At 40.4% G+C, this 23,860-nt stretch overlaps 1 protein-coding gene across 1 annotated transcript; it reads left to right on the top strand.

Moving 5' to 3' along the window:
- The first annotated feature begins 505 nt into the window (after positions 1 to 505).
- LOC141289668 (G1/S-specific cyclin-E2-like) lies at positions 506 to 23,728 on the top strand. Its single transcript, XM_073821826.1, has 12 exons — positions 506 to 538; positions 1,183 to 1,261; positions 7,131 to 7,194; positions 7,294 to 7,338; positions 7,681 to 7,775; positions 9,441 to 9,576; positions 16,828 to 16,974; positions 17,150 to 17,245; positions 18,720 to 18,854; positions 18,934 to 19,045; positions 23,106 to 23,263; positions 23,354 to 23,728. Exons 2-12 carry the CDS (start codon positions 1,242 to 1,244, stop codon positions 23,435 to 23,437), a joined length of 1,092 nt encoding a protein of 363 aa, XP_073677927.1. The 5' UTR covers positions 506 to 538; positions 1,183 to 1,241; the 3' UTR covers positions 23,438 to 23,728.
- The last annotated feature ends 132 nt before the right edge of the window (positions 23,729 to 23,860 follow it).

Below are 23,860 nucleotides of genomic sequence, written 5' to 3'. Positions count from 1 at the left end.
AAATAAAACTATTGCATGCAACTATTGCATAAAGTATTACATGTAGAGCATGAATTCAGGAGCTTTCGTTCCACACACTTGTGTTTACATTCTTATAAAGCGCACATGGCAGCACAAGCGGGCTCTCCTATTGGCCAGTTCGTTTCTGAGCTCCACACATCCAGGAAATGCACATTAGAAAGTCTAAATGAAAATCGAATACGAAAGAAACGTAAACAAAAATGCACGTTAAAGAACGTCAAAAAATAACAAATGCATATCGTCTTCATTTTTCTCAGTTCGACTGATAGAAACCAACTTTTTTGGCATAAGGGTTAGAAATCAAAAGTTTACACTAAGTTTCATATATTGAAGATAGATATTTAATTACAGCTAGGAATACGCAAATAAGTGTCTAGTTCTTATTCTTGTGACAAACGAGCTAAAACAACAAAAGTAGTCAAGCAGGAAAACCGGATCACAAGCACGAGCGCATGCGCGTCCAAAAGCCGCTCAGCAACTACTTGGCGCCGGCGCGAGAGAGATACCACTTGATCTGGTAAGAAGTGCAGTCATTTTTACAAAATCGTTATTTTTATTAAATTATGAATAAAAAATAGAAAATATAATGCATTTATCGTTGTGCGTTTGCAAGAACTGTCGAATGCATCGGCTTTAGTACTTATTTTTTTAGTTGCACTTAGAATTGCATTCCAGTTTTAACATTATTTAATTAACGTTGCACCACCTGAATGCATTAATTTACTGTTAGTTCTACATATTAGCTAAATTACGTATTGTGCATGCATTTCTTGTTTGTTGCATGAGCCTATGTGCAATGCTAACAGGCTAAAGTGGAGGGACAGTATTCAGTTTGTAAATTAACCTCATATAAATATGGCTTTACCGTTCAGATTTATAAACGTATGTCATGCATCTGTAACGCAATGAATGTTTAGCTAAGTCGCGCGTCCTGTGCAAGCCAGAGAGTAATTTGGCGCGTGCCAATATTTATAGATAAAATGCATCTGGATCACATCCAACTGCGACTCAATTTCTATTGATTATTTGTAAAGTGTCTATTTTCGACTTTAGAACCTGAGCGTAATGCATTTTATTTTTATTGTCAAGCAATGGCGGTGCATTTGCTGTAAGTTATTGTTTTCCCGGAAACAGTATTATAGCATAATATTTTCATAATAGACCAGCTGCTGAAGAAGAAGGAAGAAAAAATAAATCCTACATCTTGCACACTGCATGTCATGGCCAGAGTAAGAACAAGGTAAGAACAATGTTATTACTGTGATTTCAGTAGATTTTCATACTGAGATTATAATATTTTCTATGCTCAAAACGTAAATCTAACCCTCACACATAGCATTTATAGCAGTTTTATATTCATAATATGGCTGTGCATGTTTATTAATTCAGTTCAATTCAAGTTTATTTGTATAGCGCTTTTCACAATACAAATCGTTGCAAAGCAGCTGTACAAAAAATGTAGGCTACTACAATATATTTAGTAGCTTATAAGTGGTGACTACTGTATGTTAAGTCGATGTACTTATGGTATAAATATAAAAAAAAGTAATGGTGTAATCAAAAACAGATGATGAGCACTAATAGTAATGATTATGTGTTGCAATCAAACTTGTAGAAAAATTGTGTAGTGCTGTATGTTGTTTCAAGGCTGGCATCATCTGCGGTCCTCTGAGGGGTTGGCATCATCTCTTCTTCTGAATCCGGGCTGAATCTTGTGTAATTCCTAGTTACCAAGGGATGGAAATCCCGTGGCAGAAACAGAGAAACAAATAGAGAAATAATTAGCGTAGCTGCTGTTCCAACCAAGCAAAAATTGTGTTTTGCCCAAGCTGAAAAATGTTGATGTGCATTTGATCAGATGTAACTGAAGTACAACGTTATGAGATACATTATGTGAATGCTTGGCTAAAGAGATGAGTCTTTATTCTAGATTTAAATATACAGAGTGTGTCTGTTCCCCGAACGTTATCAGGAAGGCTATTCCAGATTTTTGGAGCCAAATGTGAAAAGGCTCTCCCTCCTTTAGTTGACTTTGCTATCCTAGGTACTACCAAAAGTCAAGAGTTTTGCGACCTTAGGGAGCGTGAGGGATTGTAGCGTGGAAGGAGACTAGTTAGGTATGCAGGAGCTAAACCATTAAGGGCCTTATAGGTAAGAAGTAATATTTTGTAAGTGATACGGAATCTAATAGGTAGTCAGTGTAGAGACCGTAAAATTGGGGTAATATGATCATATTTTCTTGATCTGGTAAGGACTCTAGCAGCTGCATTTTGGACTACCTGTAGCTTATTTATTGAAGAAGCAGGACAACCACCTAGTAGTGCATTACAATAGTCCAGTCTAGACGTCATGAATGCATGAACTAACTTTTCTGCATCAGAAACAGGTAACATGTTTCGTAGCTTAGCAATGTTTCTAAGATGGAAGAATGCTGTTTTTGTAACATGAGAAATATGATTTTCAAAAGACAGGTTGCTGTCTAATATAACACCCAGATTTTTGACTGTAGAGGAAATAACAGTGCATCCGTCTAGTTGCAAATTGCAGTTTAAGAGATTCTGTGTACTGTTTTTTTGGTCCAATAAGTAATATCTCGGTCTTATCTGAATTTAGTAGAAAATTATTGGTCATCCAGTCTTTCACATTTTTAACACATTCTGTTAATTTCGCTAAGTTAGAAGTTTGATCTGGTCTTGTTGAAATATATAGTTGAGTATCGTCAGTAGGGCTGGGTATTGTGACCAATTCGGCGATTCGATTCGATTCTTATTTTTATGGTTTCGATTCGATTCGATTCGATATCGATTAGCTATCAATATTTCATTTAAAATGTTAGTTTTGCAGACATGGAATCCATATTTTGATATAAATTCTGGTAACTGAAACTCTCCTACTAAAGATTATTACTGAAATACACATCTACATTAATAATAGGGTGCACACAGTTGTTTATTTTAAACAACTTTTATTTTAAATGAACACTGTAACAAGAAGTCATAAATATGTGCATCCATTGTAGCCTGACAAGCCAGACCCACATAAATGTAGGGTCTGGGCACTCTCCATAGACAGCGCTCAACCGGAGGGGCGGGATAAACGGTTGTCTTTCAAACTCCTTCTCCACGCAATAGGATAGCGCTACAACCAATCAGAGCAACGAAGGAGGAGACGTAGTCAGAGCCATACAGAGAGTATGTATGGCTCTGGACGTAGTCAACTCCAAATATACATCCTTCTTTTGTAAGAACGACCTCAGTGCAGTTTCTTGTGAAAAGCTTAAAGTCTTTCAGAGTGGCGGCCAAAGCCGATTCGAAAGAAAGTTGTTCGCTAGCAGCAGCCATCGCTCTCTCTCTCACGCGTATGTAATTCACGGAACCATAGACTGACGGAACTTATGGTCGCAGGTCAGTCGTCATCATGTTAAACCCGCCCACCGACTCGTGATTGGCCCGGTCGATTTTGGATTTTTGGAAATCTCAAGTGAACGGAGAGTTACTAGACTGCCCTTGGAAGCAAATGTAATTTGCTGCCGCTAGGGGCGCGTCTAGATTCTAGGCTACATCCATTGTACACCATGTAAACAAACTGCAAAATGCACATTACTGTAAAAAAAAAAAGACTGTAAATGTGCAACAGTGAAATCTATTAAGAACTTCAAACATGTTTAAGAAATAAAACATTTTTCTAAATTCAAAACGTTCAAAACAGACCCATTATAAAGCCCTTGTCTGCGTATACAAAACAGACGCGGCGGTGGCGCTATCTCTGTTCCTGACGCGGCGGTGTCCGCTATCTCCGTGCCTGACGCGGCAGTGTCCGCTATCTCCGTTCCTGACGCGGCGGTGTCCGCTGTCTCTGTGCCTGATGCGGCGGTGTCCGCTATCTCCGTTCCTGACGCGGCAGTGTCCGCTATCTCTGTTCCTGACGTGGCGGCGACCGCTGTCTCTGTTCCTGACGCGGAGGCGACCGCTGTTTCTGTTCCTGACGCGGCGGTGACCGCGCTCTCTGTTCCTGACGCGGCCCTGACCGCGCTTTCTGTTCCGGACGCAGCGGTGACCGCGCTCTCTGTTCCTGACGCGGAGGTGACCGCGCTCTCTGTTCCTGACGCGGAGGTGACCGCGCTCTCTGTTCCTGACGCGGAGGTGACCGCGCTCTCTGTTCCTGACGCGGCGGTGTCCGCTATCTCCGTGCCTGACGCGGCAGTGTCCGCTATCTCCGTTCCTGACGCGGCGGTGTCCGCTGTCTCTGTGCCTGATGCGGCGGTGTCCGCTATCTCCGTTCCTGACGCGGCAGTGTCCGCTATCTCTGTTCCTGACGTGGCGGCGACCGCTGTTTCTGTTCCTGACGCGGAGGCGACCGCTGTTTCTGTTCCTGACGCGGCGGTGACCGCGCTCTCTGTTCCTGACGCGGCCCTGACCGCGCTTTCTGTTCCGGACGCAGCGGTGACCGCGCTCTCTGTTCCTGACGCGGAGGTGACCGCGCTCTCTGTTCCTGACGCGGAGGTGACCGCGCTCTCTGTTCCTGACGCGGAGGTGACCGCGCTCTCTGTTCCTGACGCGGAGGTGACCGCGCTCTCTGTTCCTGACGTGGCGGCGACCGCTGTCTCTGTTCCTGACGCGGAGGCGACCGCTGTTTCTGTTCCTGACGCGGCGGTGACCGCGCTCTCTGTTCCTGACGCGGCCCTGACCGCGCTTTCTGTTCCGGACGCAGCGGTGACCGCGCTCTCTGTTCCTGACGCGGAGGTGACCGCGCTCTCTGTTCCTGACGCGGAGGTGACCGCGCTCTCTGTTCCTGACGCGGCGGTGACCGCGCTCTCTGTTCCTGACGCGGCCCTGACCGCGCTTTCTGTTCCGGACGCAGCGGTGACCGCGCTCTCTGTTCCTGACGCGGAGGTGACCGCGCTCTCTGTTCCTGACGCGGAGGTGACCGCGCTCTCTGTTCCTGACGCGGAGGTGACCGCGCTCTCTGTTCCTGACGCGGCCCTGACCGCGCTCTCTGTTCCTGACGCGGAGGTGACCGCGCTCTCTGTTCCTGACGCGGAGGTGACCGCGCTCTCTGTTCCTGACGCGGCCCTGACCGCACTTTCTGTTCCTGACGCGGAGGTGACCGCGCTTTCTGTTCCCGACGCGGCGGTGACCGCGCTCTCTGTTCCTGACGCGGCCCTGACCGCGCTTTCTGTTCCCGACGCGGCGGTGACCGCGCTCTCTGTTCCGGACGCGGTGGTGACCACGCTCTCTGTTCCTGACGCGGAGGTGACCGCGCTCTCTGTTCCTGACGCGGAGGTGACCGCGCTCTCTGTTCCTGACGCGGAGGTGACCGCGCTCTCTGTTCCTGACGCGGCCCTGACCGCACTTTCTGTTCCTGACGCGGAGGTGACCGCGCTTTCTGTTCCCGACGCGGCGGTGACCGCGCTCTCTGTTCCTGACGCGGCGGTGACCGCGCTCTCTGTTCCGGACGCGGTGGTGACCGCGCTTTCTGTTCCGGACGCGGCGGTGACCACGCTCTCTGTTCCTGACGCGGAGGTGACCGCGCTCTCTGTTCCTGACGCGGAGGTGACCGCGCTCTCTGTTCCTGACGCGGAGGTGACCGCGCTCTCTGTTCCTGACGCGGAGGTGACCGCGCTCTCTGTTCCTGACGCGGCCCTGACCGCACTTTCTGTTCCTGACGCGGAGGTGACCGCGCTTTCTGTTCCCGACGCGGCGGTGACCGCGCTCTCTGTTCCTGACGCGGCCCTGACCGCGCTTTCTGTTCCCGACGCGGCGGTGACCGCGCTCTCTGTTCCGGACGCGGTGGTGACCGCGCTCTCTGTTCCTGACGCGGAGGCGACCGCTGTTTCTGTTCCTGACGCGGCCCTGACCGCGCTTTCTGTTCCGGACGCGGCGGTGACCACGCTCTCTGTTCCTGACGCGGAGGTGACCGCGCTCTCTGTTCCTGACGCGGAGGTGACCGCGCTCTCTGTTCCTGACGCGGCCCTGACCGCACTTTCTGTTCCTGACGCGGAGGTGACCGCGCTCTCTGTTCCTGACGCGGCCCTGACCGCGCTTTCTGTTCCCGACGCGGCGGTGACCGCGCTCTCTGTTCCGGACGCGGCGGTGACCGCGCTCTCTGTTCCTGTGGCAGCGGGGTCCACTCACGGTTCTCCGCTGCACGGACCTGGCCCGCCATCCCTCCCCCTGATTCGCCTTCCCCCGTTCCTCCTCCCTCCAGACTTGTGGAACGTCTGGAAGCCGTTCCGTGGGGAGGGGGTACTGTCATGATCTGGGCTGTGGGGTTTCCCTCAGCCACCTGAGGTCGCTGTTCCCCTTGCACTGCACTTCCCTGATTGTTCACTCCTGTCTTGTCATTAGCACTGATTACACTCACACCTGCTCACTATTATCTGGTCTATAAGAACTCTCATGTCTCACTGCTCTTTCTGGCTGCATTGTCTTCCGTATGGTTTGTTTCTTGTCTCTGTTTGCTGTCTTCAGTGTTCCCGGACCTTGTTGCCTAGACCTTGTTTTCAGTTCTGTTTATTTAGTTTGTATTCAAGTTGTGTGTGCCATGTTGGCCTTTTGTTTGTTCTGTTTTATTGTGTTTTGTTCATTAAAATCCTTCCCCTGCATTTTGGACCCAGACCTCCATCTCAAACGTGACAGTAACATTAAGTAGAGTACTTCAAATGAATTAAACCAGTACCCTGTTTTCTGAGTAACATTGAAAATATCTCTATATATTGTTGCAACACCACCGCCACGACCAATCTGACGGGGTTCATGCTTATAACAGTAGTTTGGTGGAGTAGACTCATTCAGACCAATGTAGTCGCTTGGTTTTAGCCAAGTTTCAGTCAGGCAGAGTACATCAAAGCTATTATCCGTGATCATTTCATTTACAATAAGTGCTTTGGGTGCAAGTGATCTAATGTTTAGGAGCCCAAGCTTTAAAAAAATTTTTTTTTGTTCATTTATTGTGCATTTTTCTGGTTTAATCACGATTAGATTTTTGTTTATTCATGTTTATTAACCTATTAACCATTGGCTAGGTCCCATAATATTGGTTATTTCAGGTTTTATCATCTTTGTAGTAGCATAACCTGACCAAAATTTTTCTCTTCTTGTGTCTTTTAGTGGAGGTCGGCAAGCTAGATCTGTGAATAGAAACACACACAAGATTGCAAGAGTCAAGAAAGAGGTATATGTTTGTTTTTATTTGTTCATCGTGCATGCACTACTGTTTGTGTATGTACCTGAGTCAATGCTCATTGTAACGGTGGATTTTTCTGTTTTGCAGTGCAACAAGAGGAGAAAATCAATTAAAAAGTTTAATGACGCTCAGGTATTTCACGTAAACACATATACAGTGACCCCAAAAGTATTTGGACATTGTAAGACGCATTTAGAAATGTCTGCATTGGATACAAAATAATAAGAAAGTGTCATGTGCAGAACTGCTTTACTTTTCTGAGCACATCGTCACAACCATAAATATAACTTTCTTCAGTTCAGTTCTTCAGAGACGTATTTTATATAATGCAATGACGTACTTATTCAGGTGTGACTTACAGTTATGTAATTGTTGAGCAACTGTAGGTGGGTGCGATGAGTAATGTTACGTATAGATGATGCATTTGTGTAATCTTTATATTTTGACGTTAATGCAAATATGTCGTCTGTTCAGAATGGATGGAGACAGAATGAACTGAACAGCGTGAGTGAAGTTGCGGAGGTGTCTCAAACTCTAGATGCACAGCCATCTCCACTCCCGACACTCAGGTGTGTTCCTGTAGTGAAATGACATTGTGACCACATTGTGTGAAATTAACCACAGAAAAACAACAAACTGGCTAAGAGGCAGAATTAAGTGGTTTGGCATTTTTTAGTGGCACAATTCTGTGCTCAAAATGGAACTCAAAATTGAAGAGCATGATGCAAAATGTTGTACCACTAACGTGAGGAGTCAGAAGCTATACAGATGCCATTTGAGACACAAAATTTAAGGTTTTACGTATCCAAGAGATACATAATAAAAAATAAAGTAAATGATAAAAATCAACTTAAAACCTATGTTTAAAAGCAACATAGTATAAATTAAGGGTGTATGTTACACCATTCACATGTGTGAGTTACTACTGGAGGTACTGCCATAACATATTGCGCCAAGGGCATAGCGTCTGGGTTTGCAGGTTCATATGGGCTAGGGCAGATTGGGGGCCTGCCAAGCTGAGGGGGAACTTTTAATTGAAATGAGGGAATGAAAAGAGTCCTGCACAGGCCCAGCCCTGGCCCAAGACGCTCAGGCCCGAGCCCTGACCTTGTCTGACAACTTATCAGAACAGAGCCTGTGTTGCAGCCACTAAAATACTTCAGTTTTGGATTTTAATGGCAAAGTGGCTAGATTTTGTTTAGTTTCTTTATTAAGTTGAATTAGAAATATGTTTGGAACATTTTATGTTTCTTAAATTCAAGCTTTTATTTTTTTAAAGTAACGACCAAACGGCCAGTGGCAATGAGTTGAGCATGTTTGATTAATTTAGCCTTATTAAATTACCGCAACTTGCCTAAAATAAAATCTATAGACATAAAACACTTGATGCAATTCAAAATATTCATTTAAAGATTTAACCTAGATAAATGTGCGCTGTTAGATGGATATCCAATTGTTTGTGCAGAGAATGAAAGCTAAAGCGCGCTTTGCAGTAACAGTGGAAACCTACCTAAAATACTCCATCATTTTTGCTCATGAAGGTAAGCGTAATACATCATTGGGAACTGCACAAGGTCTACTTTTATTTGTGTGCACTCACAATATCAACAAAACGTTGTGCTTTTGTAAAATAGCTAAAGAAAAAAAACATGCTTTCTGCCATCTCTATTGAGGAGGAGCGCTTCACAAAAATGATCCGAAACTCAGCAAATATTTGCTTCACAGACATTATAAATATATCTATAGAATTACTTTGAATTACTACTTTAAAACAAAAGAATTCATGTAATAAAATCATGTTATGTTGTGTAAAGTTAATGTGAGAATTCCACCTACTCTGCCCGCAAAAAAAAAGTCTGTGGCATCCAACCTGTTCTTACATTTAACATAAAAAAACAGAAATAAAAATGTAAGCTTCAACTCAGTTAACTGGCTGATTTATAAGAAAAATAAAAACCCAAACACAAATTGTTTGCATATGGGCCCGGGGCTGACTTGCTACAACATTGTATTGTGTCATGTGTCACAAGTCGCTTGCTCATGCCAGTGAAAACCAGATGTGCCGGATGTAGCATGCCATGTCAATCCAGTAGCAGTATTGATGTTAAGTGGCAAGAATCCCCATCATCTTGATGCTACTGAACTTCAGGTTGATGTACAGTTGTATATTTTTCTATATCCTGTTTTTACAATAGCTAAAGTCTGTATTTCTGTTCTGTTTTGTTTTGGAGAAGTTGGTGCAGCTCAGACGACGTTTGGATGAAAATGCTTAGTAAAGAGATAAAGTACAAACACAGCAAGAGCAGTTTGCACAGACACCCATCACTGCGTCCCAAAATGAGAGCCATGCTACTCGACTGGCTCTTAGAGGTACTGTCACATGATCTGTTCTTTACTCTAGATTGACCTCATAATGTTTCAGTTTATAGACTTTATAACAACATTTCGAGTGTTATAGATGGTGAGCATGTTCAAAAATATCTACATTTCTATTTATTTCACTGGTTTATTGTCTTATTGTTCACTTCTCACTAGGGATGCTCATTTCGGTTAATTTTCCTGACCGACAACCGCTGCTCTTTATCCGAACATTAACCGTTAACTGATAAAATTAGAATAATAAATTAGTTTAAAATAAAAATAGAATGCACGAGTATCTGTGATGATACATTAAAAATACAAGCAAATGTTTTATTTTAACGTGCAAACAGCAGCATACAGAGCAACAACAAAAACTGTATTGACATATACTTAAATTATCACGCATCAGCAGCTGTTCTGAGAACAGAGAAAATCTGAATGAAAAAAATATATATATAAATAGCCCTACACTAAATATGTATAAATTAAATAACTACCTAATTAAGATGACAAAACTAAAACACACTGAATCCTTTTATGTGCTTTGAAGAACTGTACCTCTCGTCGGACATAAAAATATATAGCAGGCCAGCCAATACCTCAGTGTGCCTAGTTTTTAACATGTCCACATGCTGTACGGATAGGCAGGACTGCTGCCTGTTAACTGTTAGATCCGCGACAAAAACACCATCACAAAAATCCTTTCAATTTGCGGTTCGGGTCTTCCATCCACTGTCATATGCGTGTGGAGAAGCGCGTGTTTTACAGCCTTCAGCAATAGCCAATCACAGACATGTATGTTGATTTGATGATCAGTGGCCAATCAGAGGAGGCTATGTTACAATCCACTCACCAACCAAAGTGCTGGTTTCAGTTTTGCTGATTTCTACACTTTCGCGAACTCTCTTATTAAAACAAAGAAAGTGTTGGCATTATATAAATAAGAGATTAATTGTGCAGTGTAAAGGTTATTTTATTACTTTTTAATAACTTTATGAGATTGCGATGAACTACTCTAGGATGAGTGATAGCTTTCCAGTGATTGTAACGGGAGCGCCTATTGCGCACTTTCTATAATTAATTCAGAATTTGAACACATTCACTCACGGATTCACTCTCTAATAACCCAATAACGCCACTTGCCATTGAGTTGCATATACTACATCCGTTTACTAAGTAAAGGTGAAGCGAAATATGTCTGTACAGCCACACTGCACGTGTCGACGTGCGCGCGTGAGTAAACAGATAACTTACAAATAGCATTATTTCTTTCACCATGCAGCAAGCGTAAAAAAAAGAATAGAAAAAAAACCCCTTTTAAACCGTTTAACTGATAGTAATAATCGGTTAAAATTCTTACTGTCGGTTAACGGTTAAACGGTCAATATGAGCATCCCTACTTCTCACTGATTATTTGAATGCCAAATGCAGCCCTTCAATTATGTAACAAAACCAAACTGATCAAATAAATATTTAATATTTTTTTTATTAATGAAAGAACAAAAAGGATGAATTCCATAATTAATTCATCCGACTCCAACATAATCTGACTCTATTAAAGTTATTTATTTAACCGGTTTACATGTCAAAGAACTGGAAAAATGTACTATTCCACTGCCTGCCTGTCTTGTTATTTATTGTTGAAGACATTGCATTTACAGTATCTCACAAAAGTGAGTACACCCCTCACATTTCAGCAACTATTTTAGTATATCTTCTGAAGGGACAATATTGTAGAAATTAAACTTGGATATATTTTAGAGCAGTCAGTGTGCAGCTTGTATAGCAGTATAGATTTACTGTCCTCTGAAAATAACTCAAAATACAGCCATTATTGTCAAAATAGCTGGAAACAAAAGTCAGTACACCCTAAGTGAACTTATATTGGGTATCATGTTCTGCTTCAGAATGTTCAGCACATAATGAAATCCATGTTTCCCTCGATGAACTGCAGCTCCCCAGAACCAGCAGCACTCATGCAGCCCCAGACCATGATGCTACCACCACCATGCTGGACTGTAGACAACACACAGTTTTCTTGGTACTCCTCACCAGGGCTGGACACACAGCTCTGCTGGACACCATCTGAGGCCAAAATTTTATTTTATAATCTCATCAGACCACAGGACATGGTTCCAGTAATTCATGCTCTTGGACAGGTTGTCTTCAGCAAACTGTTTGCGGGCTTTCTTGGTAGCCAGCTTCAGATGAGGCTTCCTTCTGGGATGACGCCTATGCAAACCAACTTGTTGCAGTGTTCAGCTTATGGTCTGAGCACTGACAAGCTGACCTTCTACTTCTGCAACTGTTAAAGCAATGCTGGCAGCACTCATGCATCTGTTTTTTGAAGCCAGGTTCTGCACCTGACGCACAGAACGAGTGCTCAACTTCGTTGATCGACCCTTGAGAGGCCTGTTCCAAATGGAACCCATCTTGGAAAACCTCTGTATGACCCTGACCACTGTAGTGTAACTCTGACCACTGTAGTGTAACTCTGACCACTGTAGTGTAACTCTGACCACTGTAGTGTAACTCTGACCACTGTAGAGTAACTCTGACCACTGTAGTGTAACTCTGACCACTGTAGTGTAGCCAGGGTCCGAAATTAACACTCGCCACTCGCCAAATGCGAGCAAATTCTCTGTCTGGCGAGTTAAATTTAAAGCGCCACCCGCCACATGGCGAGTAAATCTTTTCACCAGTAATGTTAATCAGTATCAGTCTCACGGATCTCTGTGATGCTCCCCCGATCGGGCCAGTGCTGCCTTGTCACTAAAGTTTAATTTGCCGTGCCAAATACAGTCTAATGGTGCGTTCACACCGAAAGCCAAGCAAATATGCGCATCGCGTCACTCGCTGTAGTTTTTCCCGTCACTAGCGCGAATAACAAGAAGGCGCGATCAACCATGGCAGAGATAAATATGATCGCTGCTTTGTACCTGTTGTGTAAGTCCTAAATACACCAGAAAGCCAAATGCGGACGTGTCTGGGTTCACAGCACAGTAATGTATCACAGATATATCTCAAGAATTCTTCTATAAACAAAGTATAGAGAGAAGAGATTGATCTTGCGGTACAGAGAGCGTCGTTGATTATAATAGAGCTTTGTGATATCGGAAACTAAGATGAGTGACAGCTTTTAATATTTTTTTATGGGAGTTTGTAAATGAGATATTGATTTAATACAGCAGTTAAATAAACAAGAAGTTATTATTAAGTGACTTACATTGTCTGACAATAACACTATGGCTGATTTTCCGTCGTCAAAATTATTCTGGACCAAGTCACACTGCTGTGTTTGATTGTAGATGTGCAACGGCTCTGCGCGTCTCCATTCGAACACAGCGGTGTTTCTTTTATAAGTAAGTGAACATGTGTTTTTAAACGAATCTAGTGAAATGATTCAATTTCCCATTCATAAAGAGAGTCACTTGCTTTATTCTTGAATGAACCATGCATTCAAACAAATCAAATGAATATGATTCAGTGATCAATTTCAGTTTCGTGCCGCCACCTGCTGGCATATATTTTTAGTTATTGAAATCTTAAGTACTTCTTTAATTTTTTAAATTATCAATTGTATTTAAAGAAAAGTTATGCTGAATAAAAAGTGTATGTATAGTTATATTTGGCTTTTGACATATTTAAAATATGTGGCTAAGAAATAAATATTAACTTTTTTTTTCTTTTTGGTGGGGCCAGTAAAAATTTTGGCAGGGCAAGTAAAAATCTGAACCACTGGCCCGATCGGGCCAGTAGAAAAATTCCTTAGCGTTGAACCCTGCTGTGGGACAAAGACTGCATCAGAAGCAGGAGGCCAGATTTCATGGACAAAGAAAACAAGTAGTCTGACTAGATCAGATAGTTCGTTAAAAAAATTTCCAAGTTATAATAAAAAATCTAAAATTACCATAAAATTGTTTTTCTTATTGATGTTTTAAATGTCACTCCTCTCTGTCCGGAGCACACATAATATACAGAATAACGTGCTTTGGAAATATATGTGTTTAATCGTTCAGAATTTTAGCAGGTAAAAAATAAGCTTGGCCAACTTGGCCGGTGTGTCAAAAACTTAATTTCGGTCCCTGAGTGTAACTCTGACCACTGTAGTGTAACTCAGTTTCAGGATGTTACTGAACCTCTGATAGCCTTGGCCATCTTTGTGGAGAGCAACAAATCTAATTCTCAAATCCTGAGAGAGTTATTTGCCATGAGATGCCATGTTGAACATCCAGTGGTCAGTATGAGAGGAGTGTAGTTAAAGCACCTAATTTTAGCTGCTCTAATACGAGATACACAACTTTGTATGGTCCTGTCAAGCAGACAAAAACATAAACATGATGAATAGGACACGTGGCTTTGCATGATTAAACAACATACTGCTGTTATCACTTAGGGTGTACTCACTTTTGTTGCCAGCTATTTTGACAATAATGGCTGTATGTTGAGTAATTTTCAGAGGACAGTAAATCTATACTGCTATACAAGCTGCACATACACCTTATTCAGCCCGCCTCCATTTTGAATCAAAAACGAGGCTGTGAGCGATAGCAGTCCATCAGCGCCCACTGTGGCGTATTGTTGCGTATCGGGATGTAGATTGTTTAGTCATAAAAATAAAGAGAAAATATCATTTCACTAATTTCCACAGGACAAAGAACTTCAGAAAATGTGTATTATTAACGTTCGACGGGACATAGGACCTAACTTTCAGGTAACAATATTGCATTTATTTAAGAAAATGACTGTGGAAACTAGCCGGTTGGCTAATTGCTAATTTATAATGTTTATCTTCCTTTAAACGTTTACGCAGAGCTGTTATGTTTTACTACAGCAACTAAACTAAATATTTCCATTTTGTATAGATTACAAAGAACACAAGAGTGTGCTCAAGATTTTACTCAGGATTGTTTTTCAAAAACTCATCCTGATCCTCATCCTTCAGTACTCATCTTACTGGACCTTTCTGCAGCATTTGACACGGTAAATCACCAGATCCTTCTGTCTACCCTCTCATCGTTGGGCATCACAGGGACTTCACTTCGCTGGTTCAAATCCTATCTCTCTGGTAGGTCTTTCAGAGTGGCCTGGGGAGGGGAGGTTTCCAAAACTCATCAACTGGTCACTGGGGTTTCTCAGGGATCAGTTCTTGGACCCCTCCTCTTCTCCATATATACCACATCTCTGGGCCCCATCATACAGGCACATGGCTTCTCCTACCATTGCTATGCTGATGACACACAGCTCTATCTTTCTTTCAAACCAGATGATCCATCAGTAGCTGCAAGGATCTCTGGCTGCCTGGCGGATATCTCTGCATGGATGAAGGAACACCATCTTCAGCTCAATCTAGCTAAAACTGAGCTCCTTGTCTTTCCCGCCACTCCAACTTTACAACATGACTTCTCCATCCAGTTAGGTTCATCAACAATTACCCCATCGACTTCAGCCAGAAATCTTGGTGTAATCTTTGATGACCAATTGACTTTTAAAGAACACATAGCTAAAACTGCTCGATCCTGCAGGTTTGCATTGCACAACATCAGAAAGATCAGGCCCTTCCTAACAGAGCATGCTGCACAACTCCTCGTCCAGGCCCTGGTCATTTCCAGGCTGGACTACTGCAATGCTCTTTTAGCCGGTCTTCCAGCATGTACAATCAGGCCTCTACAAATGATTCAGAATGCAGCAGCACGGCTCGTCTTCAACGAGCCCAAAAAGGCCCATGTCACACCTCTCTTCATATCCCTGCACTGGCTACCGGTTCCGGCTCGCATCAAATTCAAGACACTGATGCTGGCCTATAGGACAGCCACCGGCTCATCACCGGCCTACCTCCATTCACTACTACACATCTACACTCCCTCCAGAAGTCTGAGATCCTCTAGTGAAAGACACCTCATTGTACCACCACAGAGAGGCACGAAATCACTTTCCAAAACATTCTCCTTCAACGTCCCTGTCTGGTGGAATGATCTTCCCACCCCCATCCGAAACGCTGACTCCATTACTGTCTTCAAGCGACTGCTGAAAACCCATCTTTTTCGACACTATCTAACTCAATTAAAAAAAAAAAAAAAAAAAAATTTCTTCTCCTCTCTTTCCTGATCTTCCCTTTCTAGCCCGTACTCATCTAACAACGCTTGACATATGGTATTTTTGAGCACTTCCTATGTCGATCTGCCTCCTTAGGATGAATCATTTGTTGTATTCCCAATTGTAAGTCGCTTTGGATAAAAGCGTCTGCTAAATGAATAAATGTAAATGTAAAAACACTGACTGGAATTAGGAAGTTTAAGGAGGGTTCAGCTCCGTCTGTGTTTACCTGGACTCAAAGACCTCACGAAAATAAAACCTTGCGATCGTAAATGAAAAAGATATTATTTTTAAATGATGTTTTAAAGATTAACATGCTCAATAGTTTGTGTTAAGAGCCTGCAGTTAGATCGTAAGCCTCTTTCAGACAACATGTCAAGTCATACAAAAAACAGTGGGTAGAAAGTTTATTTTTATGCAAAGCGATCAAAAGATAACATTTATTTATTAGTTTGCCGTGTAGTGTTTGAGGTCAACCCCTTTTAAAATCGCAAGATGATATTCAGAACATTATTTTTTGTTTCTGTTTTGCTTTAGACAAGGAAAATGTCATGTTTATCGTAATTTCATAATAAAGGTCGGGAAGACGCTTATGACCTAGCTGCAGACTCTTAACACGAACCATTAAGCATTTTAATCTATATAACATCATATGAAAAACTCTGTATAAGCGTTTAAAGGAAGATAAACATGCTCACATTGGAAATTAGCAGTCTTTCCACAGTCATTTTCTTAAATAAATGCGATATTGTTACCTGAAAGTTAGGTTATATGTCCTGTGGAACAATCCACGATTTCTGGAGCTCTTTGTCCTGTGGAAAAATGTGAAATACCGTATTATTTTACGGTTATACGATCTACATCCCGGTACGCAACAATACGCCACAGTGGGCGCTGCTGGACTGCTATCCCTCACAGCCTCGTTTTCGTTTCAAAATGGCGGCGGGCTGAATAAGGCGTATTGACTACTCTAAAATATATCTGAGCTTTATTTCTATAGTATTGTCCACAGAGAAGATATACTAAAATGGTTGCTGAAATGTGAGGTTATGCACTTTTGTAAGATACTGTATTAAACTTGTCAGAGAATTCTAGTCAACTAGAGTCAGTTAATGGTTGTAGAAATATATCCTTTAATATCTTTTTCAATTGTTTTTTCTCCAGGTGTGTGAAGCCCACACACTTCACAGACAGACGTTCTACCTGGCTCAGGACCTTTTCGACAGGTACATGTTGTCCCAAAGTAACGTGCAGAAGGATCGACTGCAGCTCATAGGAATCACTGCTCTGTTCATCTCCTCCAAAATAGAGGTATACAGTTGTTAGAAACAAACCTGTGCTCAAACTATGAACATCACATTAAATGACTGTGTTCACACTAAATGCAAACAACATAGATTTGTTGATAAAAATGCTTTTGACGCACTGTCACTGAAGGGACTGTCTGCATGGGAAATAGATCATTGCATGTTCCTTGTTCTTATAGGAAATATATCCTCCAAAAATCACTGAGCTGGCTTATGTGTCTGACGGAGCCTGTCTGGAGGAGGAGATCCTACAGATGGAGCTGATCATGTTAAAGGTGTGGACGGAGAAATAATTTCTGTGTCCTCTCATATGAGCATGCAGCAATTCTTAGAGAAATCCACAAATCAGTTTTATCAATACAATCACAAAATATGGATGAATAGATCATAAAAACAACATAATAGATTGAAAACAACTGTGCATTTTATTGTCATTTTCAGAAGTCAAAATCAAAATTAAGTGCGTTTTTGCTTGAAACAAGCTAAATAATCTGCCAATGGGGTAAGAAAAATAAGTGTTTTCAGTTTGAAATAAGATTATTTTTGCGTACCCCATTGGCAGATTATTTAGCTTGTTCTAAGCAAAAACTCACTTAATTTTGATTTGTTTTTTCTGAAAACAAGAAAATACGTTTTACTTGTCTAGAATGTCCTTCTTGATTTAAGTATTTTTAGACATTTTGGCTGGAAACAAGACAAAATATCAAGTAAATCTTAAGTAAAAACATTAAATGAAAAAGTATTTATGATTCAGCTGTGGATAAGTATGTTATTTACATCTTTGGAAACAAAGATGAAGTTCATAAGGTAAATGCGTACCTTGACGCTAGGGGTCAAAAAACAAAAAATCAAGTCAAGAATCTGGGTGTGATTCTGGAGTCAGACCTCAGTTTCAGTAGCCATGTCAAAGCAGTAACTAAATCAGCATACTATCATCTCAAAAACATTGCAAGAATTAGATGTTTTGTTTCCCGTCAAGATTTGGAGAAACTTGTTCATGCCTTTATCAGCAGCAGGGTGGACTATTGTAATGGTCTCCTCACTGGCCTTCCCAAGAAGACCATTAGACAGCTGCAGCTCATACAGAACGCTGCTGCCAGGATTCTGACTAGAACCAAAAAATCAGAGCATATTACACCAGTCCTCAGGTCCCTACACTGGCTACCAGTTATGTTTAGGATAGATTTTAAAGTACTTTTACTCGTTTATAAAGCACTCAATGGCCTAGGACCTACATACATTGCAGATATGCTCACTGTATACAAACCTAACAGACAACTCCGATCACTAGGATCGAGTCAGTTAGTAATATCAAGAGTTCACACAAAACAAGGGGAATCTGCTTTTAGCTATTATGCTGCCCGCAGTTGGAACCAGCTTCCAGAAGAGATCAGATGTGCTAATACATTAGTCACATTTAAATGCAGACTCAAAACTCATCTGTTCAGTTGTGCATTTATTGAATGAGCACTGTGCTACGTCCGAACAGATTGCATTATTTTATGTATAATCATTTCTGTATTAATTAATTTGAAATCATTTTCTTTTTTAAATCATCTTTAATGTTCTTAATTTTGTTTTTATTGTTGTGATTATTATTTTAAATTTTTATGATTTTTATGCTATTGTGATTTTAATTCCTTTTTATGTACAGCACTTTGAATTACCATTGTGTATGAAATGTGCTATATAAATAAACTTGCCTTGCCTTGCCTTGCCTATTTGAACATTTCTTTATGTCCTTAACAGGCGTTAAACTGGGATCTTTGTCCAGAGACTGTCGTCTCGTGGTTGAAGCTCTACATTCAGATTGCATCTCTGTACGACGTCACCAATATAATAGTGCCTCAGTTTTCTCAGGAAACCTACATTCAGATCACACAGGTACACACACTTTCCCACACCTTTATGGACTATTCAATAATCTAAATATTTGATTGATTTAATGTGTTGTTTACTTTAGCTCTTAGATTTGTGTATCCTTGATATCAACTCTTTGGACTTTAAATATGGAGTCTTAGCAGCTTCTGCTTTGTGCCATTTCATGTCAGCTGATGTCGTTCAAAAAGCATCAGGTAAGATTTTCATTTGCAATAAATGTTATATATGAACAAATCCCTCTGTAAAAACATTCAGGATGTAGACAGGAATAAACATGTAAAGTTTGGTGTGTGTACGTGTTACTGAAGTGGAGATTTATGGCTCTGAGAGAATATTCTAATTGAAATCTATTGACACAAATAAATAAAGTGCTATTAAAGACACACTTAATAGTGCTTTTTGGATGTTTTCTTTCCACTAGTCTGAAAAAACACTTTATGAAAAACCAAAAAGCCCAAAATCTCAAACTTTATAGGTGCATGAAAAAACAATTGTTTTAGCCTGCAGTGTGTCCTGAAAAAAAAAAGATGATGTATTTCATAGGGCCATAAATATGTACTTTTTTATATGTTAATAAAAGTGTTAAAATCATTTGGTTTTCGACCACTGAAAATGGGTAACATTCAATCAATCTGGACATTAAGCCTCATTGAGATCCCCATGTCTCAGGGACTGAATGATGTAGGGCTTTGAAAATTAAGATTCTAAAAGAAAAGTTTATGAAGAACTAGAATCATATTGTGTTACCTTAAATATGTCTTTAGTTTTAGGCACTCAAACTTTGGAAAAATAATATTTATGGCACTCAGACTGGTATGTTTGATGCAGTTGAAAGAAAGAAAGAAAGAAGGAAGCAGGGTTGGGGTCAATTCAGGAATGAACTCAACAATTCCAATTCAAAGAAGGAAATGGAATTGGAATTAGAATTCAACAACAATTACAGGAAACAGAGTTGGAATTGAATTGGAATTACAGGAAGTGGAATTCAATTCAGGGAAATTCCACTGAATTCCGTTTATTGCTGTTTCTTATGGAAGCATATGTGTAGCAATATTCAATTTGCAATGCAATATGCAAAAGGGCAATACAATATTCAAAATGACAATGCAATATTCAAAATGACAATGCAATATTCAAAATGACAATGCAATATTCAAAAAGGCAATATAATTCTGTATTTAAATTTACATTTTCAATCACCTCAACGCGTGCAAAATTTGTTGCATAATGAAATTGAAAATTAAATTATATTATTTACATTTGCCATTTCCAACAGTAGTCTTAAGTTGTAAAGTGCAAACTATTTTAATGCTTTAGAAGTAGCAAAATTAAAATTAAAATGTATAACCCAAATTGATTTGATATGTGTAACGTGTCCAAGCAGAAACAGTAGCAAAATTATCATTTAAATGTTATTTGTCCTAAATGCATTTAGACTAACAGTAAGGACACTTACGATTGCATTTTCATCCCTGACTCTGCTGAATTATTTTTATCCACGGTGGGGATAAAACGTCCCGCGAAGTCGCTCCTACGTCCTGATCTAAATCAAATTATTCACGATATGCGCTTTAAAGTCGTCTGAATCAAATGATTCGTCATACGGATTTTGAAGTTGAACGTTCTGAATCAAATGATTCGCGATCCGATTGGAGCGCTTCGAAACAGTGAATCTCTTTGCGACGCAGTGGTTTACTGATTCGGAGTTTCCAAAAAGCTCCGTTGATACTTTGCTCACCTTCTCTATAAAATGTATTCGTTGTTTGAAAATAAATCATTACTATTAATAGACCTAACTTACCCTGTTTTTATTAAATTGTGATCACATAATACAGCTTCCGTAGTATTAAAAACATTTCATGACTTGACACTGGTTCTTGCCTAAAAAGAGGGGTATATAATGCGCGTTGTTAACAGATTTATAAACAGTTAACAGACTGTTTTTAAAAGAAAAAACAGTTTTCAAAAGCACCCCCCCCCCTCTCTGGTTTTTCCGCAAATCACACCCTGTATATATATATATGCGTGTGTGTAAATCAAAGTAAAAAGTAAACATTCTAACAGCGTCTTTATATCCATTTTGACCGCTCTCAGCATGTAAGTGCGCGATTAGACGCGCAAACCAAGACTCGGCTGGCGTGACCGCTGTCTTTGATTACGACGAAGATAATCGATCTTCCATCACTCTCAAGGGTTCAGCAGCCAAACGAGTGTCGAGGCCTGTTAAGGTCGACAATTCTGCAAGAAGCTTCAATATTGATCTTGTCCTGTCACCTACATACACGTTAAAATCTTCTGAAACATTATTTCTCTGTTCACGCTCCACTTCATCTGCCAATGAATTCAACGATCTTATCAGATCTCCAGCCGCCTTGTTTCAAACGATCTAAACGTAACACGCTTCCACCAATCCCCGCCTTGACGCCTTGATTGACGTAGGGTGGGCGTGGTCAGCTCGGAATGCATTTTCAAAGCCACATTGAATTTTGCTACAAATATCCCACGGCGTCATGATGAAAATGCAATCGTAAGTGTCCTTACTGTTAGTCTAAATGCATTTAGGACAAATAACATTTAAATGATAATTTTGCTACTGTTTCTGCTTGGACACGTTACACATATCAAATCAATTTGGGTTATACATTTTCATTTTAATTTTGCTACTTCTAAAGCATTAAAATAGTTTGCACTTTACAACTTAAGACTACTGTTGGAAATGGCAAATGTAAATAATATAATTTAATTTTCAATTTCATTATGCACCAAATTTTGCACACGTGGAGGTGATTGAAAATGTAAATTTAAATACTGAATTACATTGCCTTTTTGAATATTGTATTGCCATTTTGAATATTGCATTGCAAATTGAATATTGCTACACATATGCTTCCATAGTTTCTGAGCATCTGTGTGTGATTGCATTTAGAGACATAAATTTGAACTTTATTTATGATGCTTTACAAATACCAAGTAATGTATGAAATAGAGTTGATCAAATGCAAGTAAATAAAAATGAGAACTGTACATTATGAATTAATAATTGAATGACAGTGGTGATAAGTTTCTGGATGTACTATACATTCAATATATGATTAGCACATATATTATGTCTCAACTCACAAAAAAATGAGTCATGTTCATTCATGTATTTCATTCAATTTTTATTGCATCGAATTATCATCATTTCCTGAAATTTGGCATGTGAAATGATCATGCTTAACATACTAAACATACAGTACTTTCTATTTCTTGTATGTTTGTTGCTTATGTGATTTACAATATTTAATGTACTATAAACTATTAAGCAAATCAAGTCAAATTATTTTATTTAGCAACTCAAGTGGAATTTATTTGAATTCAATTCTGTTTCCTGACATTCCAATTCAATTCCAATTCCATTTCCTGTCAGCTGCATGCAATTCCAATTCCAATTCCATTCCAGGAAGTGAATTGGAATTTACCATTCATTCTCAATTCAATTCATGAATGGCCCCAACCCTGGAAGGAAGCGAGATACATCTCTAGTTTTAATATTATTTGTTCTTCAGACATTTCTTTCTAAAAGAAAATAAGCATTGTACTTTTTCAAACTGACCCACATGGTTTTTGACCACTGAAAATGTGTACGTTTGAATGGTTTACTCCTGGAGCCATATTGAAATTATCTCTGGAACTGAATCTCATAGAGCTTTAAAAATAAAGGTGCCAAAAGGAAAGTTTATTAAGAGCCAATATCTGAAAGGGCATTAAAATATCTTTAATACTTCTTGAGTTACAGGCATGCAAACTTAGGAGAAAAACTTGAAAGGTGCTGTTTCTCCATTTTTGAATGGTCACCATTGGCACATAATGCAACAAAGATGGCTAAAGTCAACAGATTTTACTAATATAACTACCAGTCTCAGTGGAAAAATAACATAATGATGCTTCCATCTTTCTAAAGTCATTTTTAACCCCCTGTAACTTGACTCTAAGGTGAAAATTGCCATTTTGACCTTCCTCTACAAAATAGTGGATTACTCAGTAATTATTCATCCATGACATTTAATATTTTGGCCTTCATCACTATACATGTCTATCTTTCTTCAGAATAGTCAGGGAAGTTTGAAATTTGGTTGATTTGATACAAATTGACCCCTTTAAAATGGTGAATTAGTTTTCAGGGTTTAACCGTAACTGCTGCAGCAGTGAAAAGTAAAAGAATATTTTTAAACGTGTTAATGCGTCTCAATGTAGTGTTTGTCATGCACACAGGACTGAAACGGGAGGCCATTGAGACGTGTGTGAACTGGATGGCTCCTTTCGTGGAAACCATGACGCGTTATGACAGCGCACAGTTAAAAGAATTTGGGCAGGTGCCGCTTGAGGACAGACACAACATTCAGACACACGTCAACTACCTCTGCATGCTGGTGAGTCTAGTGCTTAACTAGTATGAGTCCCTGAGATCACTATATCTGCAATCAATGGCTGTAGATCATCGTTCATGTTCTCGTTTACAGAAAGAGGCTCAGGAGAAGCAGTCAGAAAGTCTGGAGCCCTTCTTCCCACCAACACCACCAAGCAGCACTGAGAAAACCAGTTAACACCAGCGTTCGTTCAGCAGGACCACTGAATGTGCCTTAGCCGTACTGTGAATTTTACCATCACTCTAGCTCTAGACTTCATCTCAAGAGTTCAGGTCATACGTTGTAAAATGTGCACAGGGCTTGAACTGCTATTTAAGTAATAGACTTTGATAAACTGCACTGATTTTTATTCTGAATAGGCAACTTAAGTTTGCAAGTGCTGATTATTTTTATACTCTATAGTACAAAAACCTGCACAATTAAGAGCAGGCCTCAGGATTGCTAGTGTAGTATTTTAGTATTTTGTTGGATGTTCAAAAGACAATTTTTTTCTTAATTTGTATATAGAATGTGCGCTGTGTACATATACCAATGTCAACTTTACCAAAGGCATTAATTGTTCCTGTAGACACAGAACCTCTGTATACATTTGTACAGTAT

Source organism: Garra rufa, chromosome 17 (genome assembly GCF_049309525.1).
Source record: "Garra rufa chromosome 17, GarRuf1.0, whole genome shotgun sequence".
Lineage (NCBI taxonomy): Eukaryota > Metazoa > Chordata > Actinopteri > Cypriniformes > Cyprinidae > Garra > Garra rufa.
The sequence above is the reverse complement of the archived record's forward strand: the minus strand, read 5'-3'. Positions and strand labels throughout refer to the sequence as shown.